This window comes from Vidua chalybeata, chromosome 13 (assembly GCF_026979565.1).
Source record: "Vidua chalybeata isolate OUT-0048 chromosome 13, bVidCha1 merged haplotype, whole genome shotgun sequence".
NCBI lineage: Eukaryota > Metazoa > Chordata > Aves > Passeriformes > Viduidae > Vidua > Vidua chalybeata.
This window is the reverse complement of record NC_071542.1, coordinates 947,175-961,876: the sequence shown is the minus strand read 5'-3', so window position 1 is coordinate 961,876 and position 14,702 is coordinate 947,175. Positions and strand designations below refer to the sequence as shown.

The window sequence follows — 14,702 nt, the reverse complement described above, 5'->3', positions numbered from 1 at the left end:
TGTTATTTGTCATTATTTTATGGTGGTTTTGACAGACATAGTCCAGTTTCTCCCATTTTGACTGTTGGACAGGTGGGAAATAATATTAAATAAGAAACCAAAATGGTCCCACTGCTAACCTTTCCTTCATTTTTTAAAGTGGTATTTTGAAAGATCCTTTCAATTAAGATAAATTCACGTTATCAAAAACTTTGTTAATTTTGACTCTTTAAACTTCTGTCTTGGTCAAATGGACAGGTGCTATTCTGTTAAACGTTGTAGTTGTATAGAGGCTGTCTTCTAAGAAGACCCTTGTAAAAATGAAATGTGACAACTTCTGGCATTTTAAACCTTCTGTTTAACCTGGTATAAAAGAGTTAGTTGGGGTTTTTTTGGTATTTTGTGCCTTTTGCTCTCCCGTGTCCTTATGAGTTGTTGCAGTTTCATCGATTGCGTTGTCACTGAAGATGTTTGATGCTCCCCACTGGGAGAGGGCTCTGGTGGCTCCTTGTGGTTGAAACTGCAGACAGAAGGGTTGTGGTGAGGATCCAAACAGTGGCAATGTCTGTAAGAGGATCAGTTCTTGTGTGTATTTTCTCAGATTTGGGCTCTGCTGAAGTTGGTATTCTGCTATTGATTTGGAATTGAGAACTCTCAAATCATGGATGTAGATATATAGATATGGCTTGGATGCTTTGTGTGGAAAGGTGTAATATGAACATGGTTGAATTATTTCTGAAGTAAATGAAGAGTTCTCAAGTTTAAGCATCACCTTACTGTATATAAATCAGCTTGTGCAATAGTGATAAAAGATTAAATATATCCTAGTAGATATGGCTGTAACCTTCAACATTTGAAATGCAGATTGTGTGGATATTCTCTATATTAGGTTTATGTATGTCTGATGTTTATATGAGTATTTTAACCACTATTTTCTAGGTTTGGGTGGCAAGCGTAGCCAGAGCAGAAATGGTAATGCCTTTAAATCTGCTGTATGAGAAAAGGTATTGAGACCAAAAGATATGTAGATGGGTGAAGGCAGATTCTGTAGTCAGTTTTGGTTAATGCAGCAGATGTCTTCAGCTGCTATTCTGTGGTGTTTTCAGGGGTCTCAGCAACTGAGTTTGTTTTTATATGTGTGTGTGTATGTATATATAAAAATAAACACTACACACTTTTGTAAATCCTTTATTGATAGAGTGGAGTTTGAGCAACTGGAGCCAACAACTAATCATACAGCAAGTATAAAAGAATACCAAACTACCTTTAATTTAATTTTGCAGGTTTTTTCCTTCTAGAATGAATTAACAGCTTCAACTGTTCTTTTCCTTTCAAAAAAGCTGAATTTTATCATGCAAAAATTTAGTTCTATATTCTTTTTACATTGCTGTTTAGCATTACTTAAAGCTTGTACAGTCTATTGTCTTTTCACCTAATATTAGTTTCTGGTGTATTTCTTGAAGGTTTTGGCCTTCTCTTGTTTCTGAAGCTTACAGATACAGTCTTAAATCAGTCTGGTTCAGTGAAAACAGTTTAATTTTGCTTGAGATTCTTATTCCCTCTTATGAAATGGAAAATTCAGCAGTGGAGTTCTGTTGCTCTGGTTCTCACAAACAGCACCAGGTGAAGAGGTGGCTAAAGACTTTCATTAAAAGTTCAGGCACGCTGCATGATGTTCCTCTGCAAAAGAACTGATTGAATCAATTTTGGTTAAGGCCTTTGGGTCAGGGGATGTCTGTGAGAGGGCTTGGGTTGATTGAGGCCTCCCAGAAGCAGAGAGGAGATTCTCTGAGGGCTGCTTTTGGGCCTGGGTGTGCAAATTCCGCCGATTTCACTTTCTCCATGCAGACTGAGACCCCTGCTCATGCAGCTGAGCCACTGCTGGCGTTCAGGACAGCCAGTGCTGCAGCTGGAGTGTGGCAGAGGAGTGCAAGGCTACCACGTAGCACTGGCTCACAAAGTACACCTTCTAGTTCTGAATTTGGAGATACTTACCAAGAGTAAATATTTTCCTAAATAAATAATTTATGGCTGTATTATGGCAGTCCGTGCCCAGTGAAAATCTCTGTGAGCAATCCTGCTGCCTCTTTTTGGACATTTGCTTTTTCATTGCTGTCATCTTCCATGGATGAGTCGACAGAGAAGGACAGGAAAATGGGTTCATGATCAAACATTCAGTCTTACAGATTAAAAGGGATGAGGCCTTTCAGAATGGGGATCTATTCAGAAAAGCCAGCATGTCTTTTAGTTGGCAGTCTAGATATCCCTGTTCCTACCTCTCCATCCTTTTCATCAGACATATATGTGTGTATGGTGTGTGTGCATGTATTTAAATTTTGTGTGATTGAGTGCCTGCACTCATTTAATGCCACTGCATTAAATGGAGAAAATTTCCTTTGGAAATGGTTGTGGTCCTTTGGAGCACATCCTTGTCAGGCAGGGGATTGTGGCTGCCACGTCGAAGGTGCATCAATGAGGAGCAACTGAGGCCAGAGTGGTGCATTTAACACTTGGGTCTAGGAGACCATGTGCTTGCTTAAAATATTATTTGCTACATACTGAAGTTGATATAAGGAGAGTCCTTTGTCTAAAGGAGCTGCTTCCTTTCATCCTTTCCCAAAGCTGTAAGAATCACTTTGACAATCATGTTGGTTGAACCAACCCCAGAGCTGGCTTTAATTATCTGTAATTCAACTGTATGAAAAGGCTACAAGGAATTTTTTGAAGCAATTTTTGTGTTGAATTACTGAAACACACAGTTAACCTTGAAAACATGCATTAAAAAAAAGAAGGAAGTAACGTTGTATGTTAAAAGCATGCTCCATTATTAAAAAAAAAAAGGAGTTTATTTTGGTAAATACATAAACTAAAACATTCAGTATAGATAATGAAACAGCATAAAGTAGGCATGGTTTGTAAAATAGAACCCATATTTCTAGCTTGGCTAATAAGCTAAAGTACAGATGTGGTGACTGAATTAATTTCCCTGATGCATGTGCTGCTATTTTGGGTTGGAGTAACCTTAAAATCCTACAGTCTTCCATACTTCCCTGTTTGCCTCTTCCGTGTTTGAGAATGGGAGAATAAATGCATTAAAGGACATTTCACAGTGGTTAGGGGCTTTCTGAAGTGAACTTCCGTTCTTTACAATGGAATTACAATGGGCCTATCTAGGACCTAAGTTTGTTCCGATGTAGCTACTCTTGAAGATCTTCGTTGATTACAAAGTAATTAATAGGATCACTCAGTTGAAGAGACTAGAAGTCCGACTTAGAAATAAATACATGGCAACCAGAGTAATCAATGAAAGCTGGAGAAAGGAAGGGAAGACAAAAAGAGCCATGCAGTGATCAGAGAATTGATGAGAACAGAGAGGAAAATGTAACATTGTGGCTGGTTTGAGTTTCACGTCACTGATTTTCCTTGAAGGGCTGTTTTTCAGCAGCATTGCTTTCTTAGCTCGAGCTGTCTCTTTAAAAACCGTACGGGATGGATGTGACCTTGAGAAATAATGCGATATAAAATTGTTCTGACTCCAGTGCAGGCGCAGCGTGGCCCATAAAGGTTCCTTTTTGTCAGCAGCTTCTCGGGCGGTGCAGGTTTGCCTGGCTCAGCAGCGGGCTGTGGCAGTGCCGCAGGTAGAGCGCGCTGGATCGGCAGCCCCGCCGGGATCCTGTGTCACAGGACAAAGGGACGGCGCCGCCCGGCCTGCTCCGCGCCGGCCCGGCTCCCTTACAGACCAATCGAAGCCGCTGCAGCCGATTGGGGAGCTAATTGGTAATTTTAGCTGGACATCTATATGGAGTTATCTGCATGCCTGCAACGGCGCTCTCAGAGCCACTTTTGTTCTGCTCCATCCTGCTTGACAAAATGGCCCTCATAGCTTTAGGGAGAGAGATGTGCATCAGTGAGTGTGGGGCCGCTCCAGCTGCTTGTCTTGTTTGTATTCCCTTGTTCATAAAACATGGCTCGGGTTACAGCTGCATGGGTCTGCTCTGATCATTTCTGATAATGTGGAGCTAAACATTCCTTAAAATAGGTTAAACCATTTATTGTGTTTTTTTCCTGTGCCAGCTAACTTCAGAAATATAACTCATATTCACATTAATTCTTTTTTCTTTTTTCCTGAGGAATATGTAAGTGGCTGACTTGAAAAGTAAATTATTCAGAATTAAATTTTGCTTTCTATGCTCTCATTGTTAGTAACAGTCAGCATAACTTAGTATGGGCTAACCTAAATGGACGTGAATTGGATTAGAAAGCTGAAATTTTATTAGTGGAACAGAAAAAAGAACTGGTTGAAACACTTGACTTGTTCATTTCTTGTAGCAGACTTTACTTAATTATTTTGGTGCTGTAAACCAACTGCTTTGTAAGAAAGATTTCTGTTAGCATTTTTGGGGAATATTGCAAAAGAGCAACGTTTGCATCAGCAGTGGGATGCTGTTTGATTTCCCTCCCTGGTGTCTGACTTTGTGGTGCCTTTCCCTTACAGCAGCCAGCATATGCTCTGTATGTGTCATAAAGTGTAGTTAAAAGGATACTCATGTCAAAACTGAAGCTGAATTTCAAAGTTTAAGAAAACGAATATTAGTCCATATGATTTTATATGAAAAAGCATCTTTCATGTGGTAGAGGTTTTGTTCTGTTAAAAGGACAATTAAAAGTAAATATATATGGGAAGTGATGTCACAAAAATGTGCATTAGTTACCTGGACTGTAGGAGAGCGTTTTTACTGCTTTTGGTGTCAAAGGTTTTACTGTTATAATTTGTAGTTATACACTTAAGAACCAATACCTTCTCATTTGTAATTGCTCCCAAAATTTCTAAGTAATAATTACTTATTTTGAGCAGAAAATTTATCTTAGTGCCAGCAGGAACAACTTTGGCATAGTAAAGAACTTGTGAAACAGCGGCATTTTGTCATTAGTGTTCTCCTTATACTATAAAATGGTGTCTGTACTTTACATTCTGTATGTGAAGCTCATTTAAGTTTCATATTCAAGCTTCATGCATGGGTTTTGATTATTTTCAGCACATTGTCACAACGGATTACGGGACACATTTTTCTTGTCTGGGATAGAGTAGTTGTGAAAGCTGCTCTTTCTGACTGATATGAGCTCAAACTCTCTTCCTGAGAGAGGCATTCATGTGCTGTGTTGGTGATACTCAGCTTTGCTGAGGAGGTGCCTTAGGTCTGTGTGTGTTTTGTCATGTTCAGTCAATGATTTTTGAGTTTATATGTGGAATACAAAGAATTGCTCCTGTCCCTGCCAGTGGCAGTAGATAGCTGTAGTTTGCCCAGGTAACACAACTGAGAGTTCTACGATATTATGTTTTGCTCTGCTTTGCAGTGAAAAACTGGTGCCATTAACTGAGTAGAGGCAACTTACCATGAATTTTTCATTGTTTCTGGGTGTAATCTGACCATACTATGGGTACTACACTCACATGTTTGTGCCAACTGGGCATCGGTAGACAGTCAATAATTTCTCACAGTTAAGGATGTTTTAATCAGAAACAAATCTCTTCAGCCACTGACATTTTGTCTATGACTTTCTTCTTGTAGTGTGAAGTTAATTGATACGTCCTTTTGTAACAGTTAATTTTATTTGTTAGAGACCAACATGTGGTTCCAGATTTGAACTACTTCATCAAGATTTTGCATATTCTGAGCATGCCCACATAGTTTCTGACAGTGTATTTTTTAATCCCACCCAGGTTCTAATGCTGTTGCCTTTGTGTAGTTTTGGCTACTTTTACTTCACAAACAGATTAATTGTGGTATTTTTAGTCTTCCACAGACCTGTTAGGTTCAGCATATTTTAAAAGATAACTCTGACCAAAAAAAGGCATAAATAATGAAACAGGTATCCTTATGTGTGTTAAGAATTATTTTCTTGCAAATGTTGCCATTTTGTCCTCACACATTGATGCTGACACAGATCTTGAAGAATGTGCACCTTTTTTCTTAGGATAAATGTTTTAATGATTGTTCACATAAAAATCTTAATTATCTGGCTTTCTTGTTTTCATGAGTTTTCCTGGGCTTTTTTAATGAGAAAGCTAAATAGTAAATGTCCTTCTTTCTTTTCAGTTCCTTTATTGGGGTGGGGGATTGTTTTTAAATAGAAAGATTGATGTGATGGTTGCTTTTCAGGAAGTCCTGATGATGCTTGATAACTATGTAAGGGACTTCAAAGCATTGATTGATTGGATACAGCTACAGGAGAAGCTAGAAAAAGCTGATGCTCAAAGCAGGTAATTAGATTTATATTTTTTTAATCTACAGAGAGAGTAAAGTTCACAGTAAACTTCATTTTCTAGCAGAGCTTCAGCAAATAGAACCAATTTTCCTTTTGGACATAATGGGTGTGAGGACATTTTATGTGCATTGTAACTGTCACTTAGAAGTAGAGGATATTTCCAGTCCTTCCCTCATCTTTTCCTTTTCAGTGGTTGGTTTGATGCTTTGTTCTATACTGAAATTTGAAATAAACATTGTAGTCTTGAGAAGAGGCATTATTTTTGATACAGGTCTGGCTAATAGGTTTGTAGTTGGTGTAGAAACAATTGCTAAGATGAATGATCAAATTCAGCAGGATTTGTTAATACACTGAGCGTTTGTTGGTTTTAGTTTTGCTTTAAGATGATAGAGGAAGAGTTATTGTGAATTGTATGTTTAAACTTTTCTTTCCTGGGTTTTCAGACCAACTTCACTGGCTTGGGAAGTAAAGAAAATGTCTCCAGGACGCCACGTGATCCCAAGTCCCTCCACAGATAGGATTAGTGTGACATCAAATGCTCGAAGGAGTTTAAATTTTGGGTATGAAACCAACTAAGAAGTTTATTGAAACTTAAATAAAGATTAATTTGAAGCAAATTTCACGAATGCACTATTTTTCTGTAGTAATCAATGTGTTGTTTTATTGTTATTAAATCATATAGGTAATTATTTGCATTCCTAAAAGAAAAGCCCATGATCTGTAAGGGAAAATCCTGTCAAGGACTTACTTTTTCCTGAATCGTAATACATTTTAATTACTGGTCATTACAAAGACCTGAAGATAAAATACTGTATTAGTGTATTTCATGTGAGCTGTTTAGTACTCTCTTCTCTCTACAAAACAAAGGTCAAAATGTCTGTAACTGGCGTTTTAAAATTGCCAGTGTGTGCAATGTGAATGGCCAGCTGAGCGAGCAGAAGTAAGTTCAGGTCAGACAGAGTGAGTGTAAAGTGAGATGATGATGATTCTGATGTGTGGCAGAACTGATACTAGTTCAAATGTAGGGCATGTAATATACTACAGTAAAGCATCTTTTACTTATTGAAATTAAAATGTCTGAAAGCAGTTCAACAAAAATGTGCATAAATTTAGAGCAGCGCTGTCTGGTGCTGTGTCAGTCTGGAGAGCACAGATGTGTCCAGTTGAAATGGTTCTCAGGGTGTGTGCTGTGGTTCCTTCAGGTTTGTTGGGATCTAGGGAACGCACTGCCCAGTTTCCTGAGTGCTTACAGTGTCCTCAGCAGAGATGTGATACTGGACTGTTTGGTCAGCACCTCTGAGACTGAGCTCTCTGAAGCTGTGCATATCAAATATTTCTACAAAAATACAACCAAGTGTGTTTGGTGGAAAAACCAGAGTGTGTTTGGTGTAGGCCCTGTGTAGGTGAATCTGTTGATACCTACCTGACAACATGTGAGAGGTGTCTGCTGAAATGCCTGCTGGTGGGGAGAAAATAAGCACAAGCACTCAAATGAAACACTTGAATCTGGTGGAAATCAATGCTCTTTTTTTTATTAGAACATAACAGCACAATTAGTCTTTCAGCTAAGCCTTATTTGAATTTAATAACCTGTTGCTATAGCTGCTGAAGCTGTTTTGTTCACAATCACAGGGACATGATGAGCAACTGAGTGTTAGAGCAGGGAACAGCAAGATGAGTTTTCTATCCTTCACACTTGCAAATTTTTTCTTAGTGTGTGTCTCAAAGCAAGGCAACCCCAGAGGACTAAAATATTTTGTGTGCGAGAGAGAAAATAGGAGGGAAAATAAAGGCTGAGACATACTTGGTACTATAGAAATTTTTGGCAGAATTCTAGGAATTACTAGGAAAGGAATAGGGGATAGAAGAGAAGGTAGCGGGGTATCTCTGCAGAAATTAATGATTTATACCTGTAGTAATCTTCATATCTTCCCCAAAGCAGTGCAGAAAAAGTAGGAAAAGTACAGAAAGTAGAAACAGGGACAGTCAGAGGTGTCCAACAGCATTGATGAAAAAAGAAAAGAATTTGGAGAAGAGATAACAAGATGGGTGTGATAAACAAAATCATTTACGTGGAAGATGAGTAGGAAAATTCTGTTCATTCTTTTTAATGAAAAGGAATTGCGAGTACTAAATGGTCAAACGCCAGGCTTAAAATGATGGGAGCATTTTTCAGGACTCAGTATGTAGAATTTATTACGTGTTGCTTTGGTTGCCAAAACCACTAATGCCTTCAGAAATTAGTACCACAAAGATTAAATTTAATCTTGTTTATTAAAAACAAGTGAGCAAATTACAACAGCTTTTCAGTGTAAATTGCTACAACATGGGGAGTTTGCCAAAGGAGAGGTAGTTCTGTACAGCACTGTTCTGATAGTCTCTGAGAGACTCTGATAAAGCTTTCTAACAAAAACTGTTACTTGATCAGACACTAAAAAGAGCTGTGACTTTCATTTAGGAACCCTGCAGTGACAATTTCTGCAACACGCCTGGCTCCTTCTGGTGTAAGTTGGGCCGATAAGGTAAAAGCCAACCATGGAAGTAAAGCTGCCAATCCTGAGCTGGCAACAGCACAAGCCTGTCTGGTACCTCCGGCACAGAAGTCACTGCGGAAAAATGGCAAGTCCCCTTCAGTGGCTTCAGTTATTTTCACAAACTCTCTGGTATAAAGTGAATTCAGAATGTGATGAGATGTGTTCTAAGCAAAATACAGTGTTTAAATTCAATATGGAGATAAAAGATTCATGCAGCCTTATATTGCAATAGTTAAGTTTGAGACGAAAGTGTGTTTTCATATGTAGGTAACATTCTGCTGTATTTTCACAAACTAGAACTTGATCTGTTAAAAGCAGTCTATAACATCCCAAGAGGCAAAAGGTCTTTGGTCACAAACTGCCAATCTAACTGACCGCAAGTTGGGATGGCTGAACATATAAAGAATAATGCATGTCCAGGAATCTGGGAAGAGCTCAAGATAGGTTTATATGTCCTGGGACAGCAAGCTGTTAGATCTATGCTGAAGTAACAATTGATGTTTTTTCCTTGGAAGACAAGAGTTGCCACATTTAGTTATGATTTTCTTCTCTAAAGATGCTCCTTGGAGAATGCTTGATTCAGGATCTTTAGTTCTAGAAGAGATTGGTTTAGTTGCAGACATAAAAAACTACACTTTGGTTTATAAAATTAGTTTCTTTGCACTGGATCTCTGAGATTGTCTTCAGAAATGCATTTTTTAAAATTTATTTTCTTCATGTGTGGTCTCAGATGACTTTCTGCGAAACTATCAGGCAGGATGTAGAAATGGATATTCTGAAAGAAAATTGAAAGTGCACTTTTTTTTTTTTTTTTAAATAAAAAAACATTCCAGGAAGTGCATGTATTAATTTAAGATAGTTGTATGTTCAACCTGGGAGTAGTAGAAGCCATGTATGGTGACTTGCAGACTTGTGGCATATTATGGAAGTAAAACACCTTTTCCAGCAGAGCCATCAAAGCCATACTCCAAGGGTGGTGGTTGGAAGGGGGATCCATGGCTGCTGCTGGCATGAGGGAATAGCTTACTGTGAACAGTTGCAGTGAGCTGCTTAGAGAGCAGGAGCTGTGTGGCTGAGTTTTCAGCACTGTAATTGATGTGTAATTCCACTTTTGAGATAGACCAGTAGTTGAAGTTATGAGTAACAAAAGCTTTTTCTGGTGATTATCACTCATAGTAGAGTGACAGGCTCCAAGCTGTTGCTAAAATCTCTTTATTAGGTGTTCTTGTGCATATGGAGATTGTTATTAGCTACGCAGGGAGTAAAAGTGATCTGTATTTCAATATGGATAACACATTTTAAGATGCTGAGAGGAAAACAAAGGACTTTATCCTTTTGTTACTTTCAGAGGCTTTTAGAGGGCTGAAGAATCAGTGTTGTACTGTGTTTTATTGAATGTTACTTTCAGCTGATGAGCTCCAAAAAGAGAGAAGTCCTTTAGGTCCTGTAGTACTGGCTACAAGTGTTCAGTAACCTTCAGATCAAATGTACGATGTAATGCAGACTTGAAACATTTCATTTTAAGAAATAACAGTCATTCCTCTAGACTTTGTTTATTCTTAGGAATCTCTAATTGCTGACATTGAGCATTGGAGAATTTCAGTCATGTGCTTATGGCTGAATTGTTCTGTTTTTAACAAATCAAGTTCTCTGTAGGAGCATGTTGTCCTGTGTGTGGGAGGTGGAATCACTTTGGTAAGATCCAGTTATCCCCAGTGATGAAAACAGAAGAAAATCTGTGAAGTTTACGTGAATGGAGCCACAGGGGCTCTTCCCATGCATTATTGAAGCAGCTCTGAGGCTCGTGTGTCATCTGCTCTGCCCCTTGCCCAGCTAATGCACTCCCAGCTGTTTGGGGCACGTGGGCCTTGGGGGAAGGATTCTCCCTGCCTCCTGTAATGCTCCCTTGCCCACCCAAAGCCCAGCTGGGCCTTACAGCCACAGGATTTCCCCAGACACTTTTTCTCCAGAGATTTCCAACAGCATTATCATTAGGTCTCACAGTGGTTTTGTCATGTGGATGAGTGGTGTGATACTGTATCTGTTTCATGGTTGATGCAATTTCCAAATTTAACTAAGTAAGCCCTTAGGGAGAAAGAAAATGCGTTATTTTTCCATACAGTTCTTTAATCTTTCCTTTTCTGAATGCATAATTAAATGAGGTTAAATCATCTTATCTCATTTCCCTCATTAAACTTACTGTTACTCTCAATATTTTAATGAATTTTAAAAAATTAAGTCTTTCATGCTTGAGTGTTTTTTGCAATATGAAATGTAGTCTGTTCTTACTGTCTGAGCAATTTCTGCTTTTGAATTCTCTGGTGCCTGTGGTAAAAAGTGAGCTGAGTTATACAAGTTTAGACAGTGTATTAGAAATGGAAATAGGTGGTTAGAATTAAAATAATTGTTATTACAGGATTTAGGACAAAGACCAATGTAGAACATGTGAACTTCTGAGAAGTACTAAATTTTTTTCTGTTGCCATACTTGAAGTCTGGTTGGGTTTTATTATTATTAGTATTATTATCATCTTTCTTGTATGAATTGCTCATGTCCATAGCTGTGAACAGATGTTCTCTGTAATGTACCTAAGACTGGAGATCTTGCAGGATGTCCAGCCCTCTCAGGCAGCTGTCCTGGTTTGGGCTCAGATGGGGCTGAAGTTTATTTATGTGGAGGTTTGGGCAGGATGTTACTGGCAAGTAAATTTTTTGGAAGGGCCGTGCATCTCCTGAGGTAGAGCCCCCAGGAACTTGCACAAAGGTGCGTGGATTTCTTTTTGTGGTGTTTCCAGTGAGCTCCTTGGCCAGTTCTTCCAGATGGAGCAACTTCCCAAGAGCCTGGAGGCTGGGAGGGCCCCGAGATGACAGATGGCTTGTCACGTCCATGTAACACAAGAGCAGGCAGGGACAGCCAAGTTCACGTGAAACTAGAGAATGATCAGGGTAGGCAAATGAATTATTCATTAACAAAGCTCTGGGAGTAATCAAACCCAGCATGTGATATGTAGCCTGTGGAGATGGCTACTGGGCTATAAGAATTCCAGACAGAGGGGAAAAATACGGAGGAAGACCGATGCCTTACTGAGGATTAACTTTGTCTCTCATTAGGTGTGATCTAATGTCAATAAACATATTAGCTTTGCAAACTCTTAGTTAAAAACCTGCCTGGAAGTGACTGAATCCTAAACTGCTCGGTGAATTAAAATGAACAGAATCTTCTGGTGCGCTGTAATTGTCAGGTGGCATCACACTGTTAAAGTGACTCCAGGTAGGTCAGGAGTCTGAATACATCCATGCATTAAAAACAGCTTTGTCTTTAAAGAATTCACCAAACAATATTCTTTCAAATGCAAGTATTCCTGGGCTATTAAAATGCTTGGTTGAGTCTTGGGTAATAAATATGAATCTGACAGTGAACAAATGCAAATTAAAAATTGAAGATGTATGGCTTTTATGAAATGATTAATTCTTACTTTATTAAGTGTGATTATGGTTTTCCTGTGCTCTGAATAATTTTATTCTGATTCATTCTGTCATTTTAGACTACTAAGAAATATGCCACGAGACAAAGAACAACTAGGCAAGGCAGGCAAGAATATTCTTTTTTGGTAGAATAAACTTTAGTAGATATTAGTAAAAGATATTAGTACGATTATCAAGATACATTCATATGATTAATATATCTTATTATCTAGGTGTTAGTAAAATGATGTTTAGGTAGTAGATACAACAAAAGGGTATCTTCTGATCCATTTAATGTAGAAAAGATGCTTTTATGTAAAAGGTAACTTCAATTTTCAAAACAAATAGAAGTGTTTCAACAATCTTGTTTTGCAAATGGCAAGCAGAAAGAATTGCAACCCAAAAGTTGCTGCATTAAAGCAGTGGTGGTTTTTTGGTTGATTTTAGCAGTTGTTCTTCTCTGCCTGTTACTTGCCAGGGAAATTTCTTGGCCAGATTGTGTCCTGAGCCAGGTGCAGCAGAGTCTCTGTGGTCCGGTCAGTTACTAAAGTGGGTGGGGTGGGAGACAAGGGGCCTGAGCAGTCCTTGTCCCACGGGGTGCAGAGCCAGATGCTGCACAGGCTGTGAGCTTTCTGCAGTAAATCTGGTTGTGATTCCTGGGGAATTAAACCCTGTTCCCTGGAGAATGTGCCTGAGAGGGAAATATGTTCCCATCACTAGGTCCTGTCGGTAATATTTTTTTTCTATATGAAGATGAAGAAATGAAAAGAAGGCCAAAGTTGCCTACAGGGAAGTCTGTGGCAAATGAAAATGTAATTGGTGTTTTTCTGACTGCTGTTCTGGTCAGTGGGACACACTGAAATGTGTGCAAATGCACGTGAGGGGCAGGAACACAGAAGGGCTTTTCGCAGACACTGGTACCAGCAGTGATCTGAAGAGATCAGCCACATCCATTCACAGTTTGGGAATTTTGTTTACTTTAAAATACACAGTCGTTTTTCTACAGTGAAACAGTCTCAATGGTAAAATACCAAATTATTGTTTTGCATCTGTCATTACCAATATCATTAAGGTTTGTGAACAGTTATATAGTTACATAAAAGCAACTGTTGCATGAGCTGCTCAGCAAAGATAAATTCCAGTACAGTCCTGGCAAATTCACTGGTAACTCAGGAATTACACCAGCTGTTGGGCTAGGCTGCTGTGTTTCATCCTGAGATGTTAAAAGAACCTAACAGTTAAATGAGCAGTGTTTGTAAAATGCTGGATGCCAAGAGCAGCAAAGGATGAAAGTGCCATTAGTTCTGGTTTTGGCTCATTTCCAGTTTACTGGTTACTGCTGCTGTTGGACAGCAGTTCAAGTGCACCTAAAGGCTGATTACTCCAGTTCATATGTCAAACCTTAACGTTTGAGCTCCAGGTCTGGTCTTTATGCCCAGGTTATATGACTATCTTTGTTAGTAAAAGCTTTAGAAATACCCAGAGAGTTAATTTTTTATACAACTTGTATTCTAGATTATTACCCTCTGTAAAACAGTGTTGGGATTTTTTGCATCTCTACTCCTCTAGGTAAAAGTCATCTCCTACACCCTTCTCCTCCTTTCATGTGAACAATCTTAAAGCAGCTTTTGCCAGAAGTATGTTGGACAAAATACAAGAAGTTAGTTCTCGAGTTTTTTGCAAGAATTTTTGTTCAGCACATTGATAGGCCTGAGTTTACCTTTCACACTTCTGAGTTGTACTGTCAGGCTTCAAAAAATCACTTACAGTTGATTCAAGATATGTGGGAAATTACATGCTGCTATTAATTGCTGGCCACAAAAATGTTACATATGGAGAAGGAGGGCTTCACCTTGAAATATACAAATCTGATCACACCTAGGACATGATGCTTCAGGCAGACAAAGGCAAGTTTAAATGGTTTTCAAGTACATACCAATATCAGATATCAGAAATGTTGATTAGAAACTTGTATGTAACAGCTATATAGAAATCAAAGTAAATTGAAGAAAATTGATTTTCTATTTTCTCCTTCAGTTTGCAGTCCCATTGTAGCAATATTTTGCTATTTCCTGGAATCCAGGAAAAGCAGTTATTTAAAAGCTGACACCAATTAGTGTGTTTTTGTTACCAGAGTGAAACAAATAGAAGAAGTAAAGAAAGCACTGGCAGAATAGTAAAGACAGTGAGCCACATTTCTGCTTTCCATGCTAAGTTGTGCTATTTTGTCTGTACTTGCACTTTCACAAAAGGCCTCTGACGTTACTCTTGCTGCAAAGAAGAGCAGATGTGGTTGCTTTGTTGTGCTTTACCATCTCATGAAATAGCAAGGAAAAAGCATGGCAAGTTTAAGTGCACATTGCTTTTTCCCACACCTTTTTGTGCCTGAGTAGCTTCACTCTGCAGTTACAGAATGAATCCCATGAATGGAGTTGTCCAGTGTCTGTAATACCAATCG

At 38.7% G+C, this 14,702-nt stretch overlaps 1 protein-coding gene across 9 annotated transcripts in view; it reads left to right on the top strand.

The window, feature by feature from the left end:
* SCAPER (S-phase cyclin A associated protein in the ER) overlaps positions 1-14,702 on the top strand; it is a 138,016-nt gene that overhangs the window by 16,022 nt on the left and 107,292 nt on the right. For all 9 annotated transcript variants that reach the window (XM_053954905.1, XM_053954906.1, XM_053954908.1 and 6 more), the window contains exons 6-8: positions 6,141-6,241; positions 6,690-6,806; positions 8,705-8,865. In XM_053954905.1, coding sequence (XP_053810880.1) covers positions 6,141-6,241; positions 6,690-6,806; positions 8,705-8,865 — 379 coding nt within the window. The remainder of the gene's footprint in view (positions 1-6,140; positions 6,242-6,689; positions 6,807-8,704; positions 8,866-14,702) is intronic.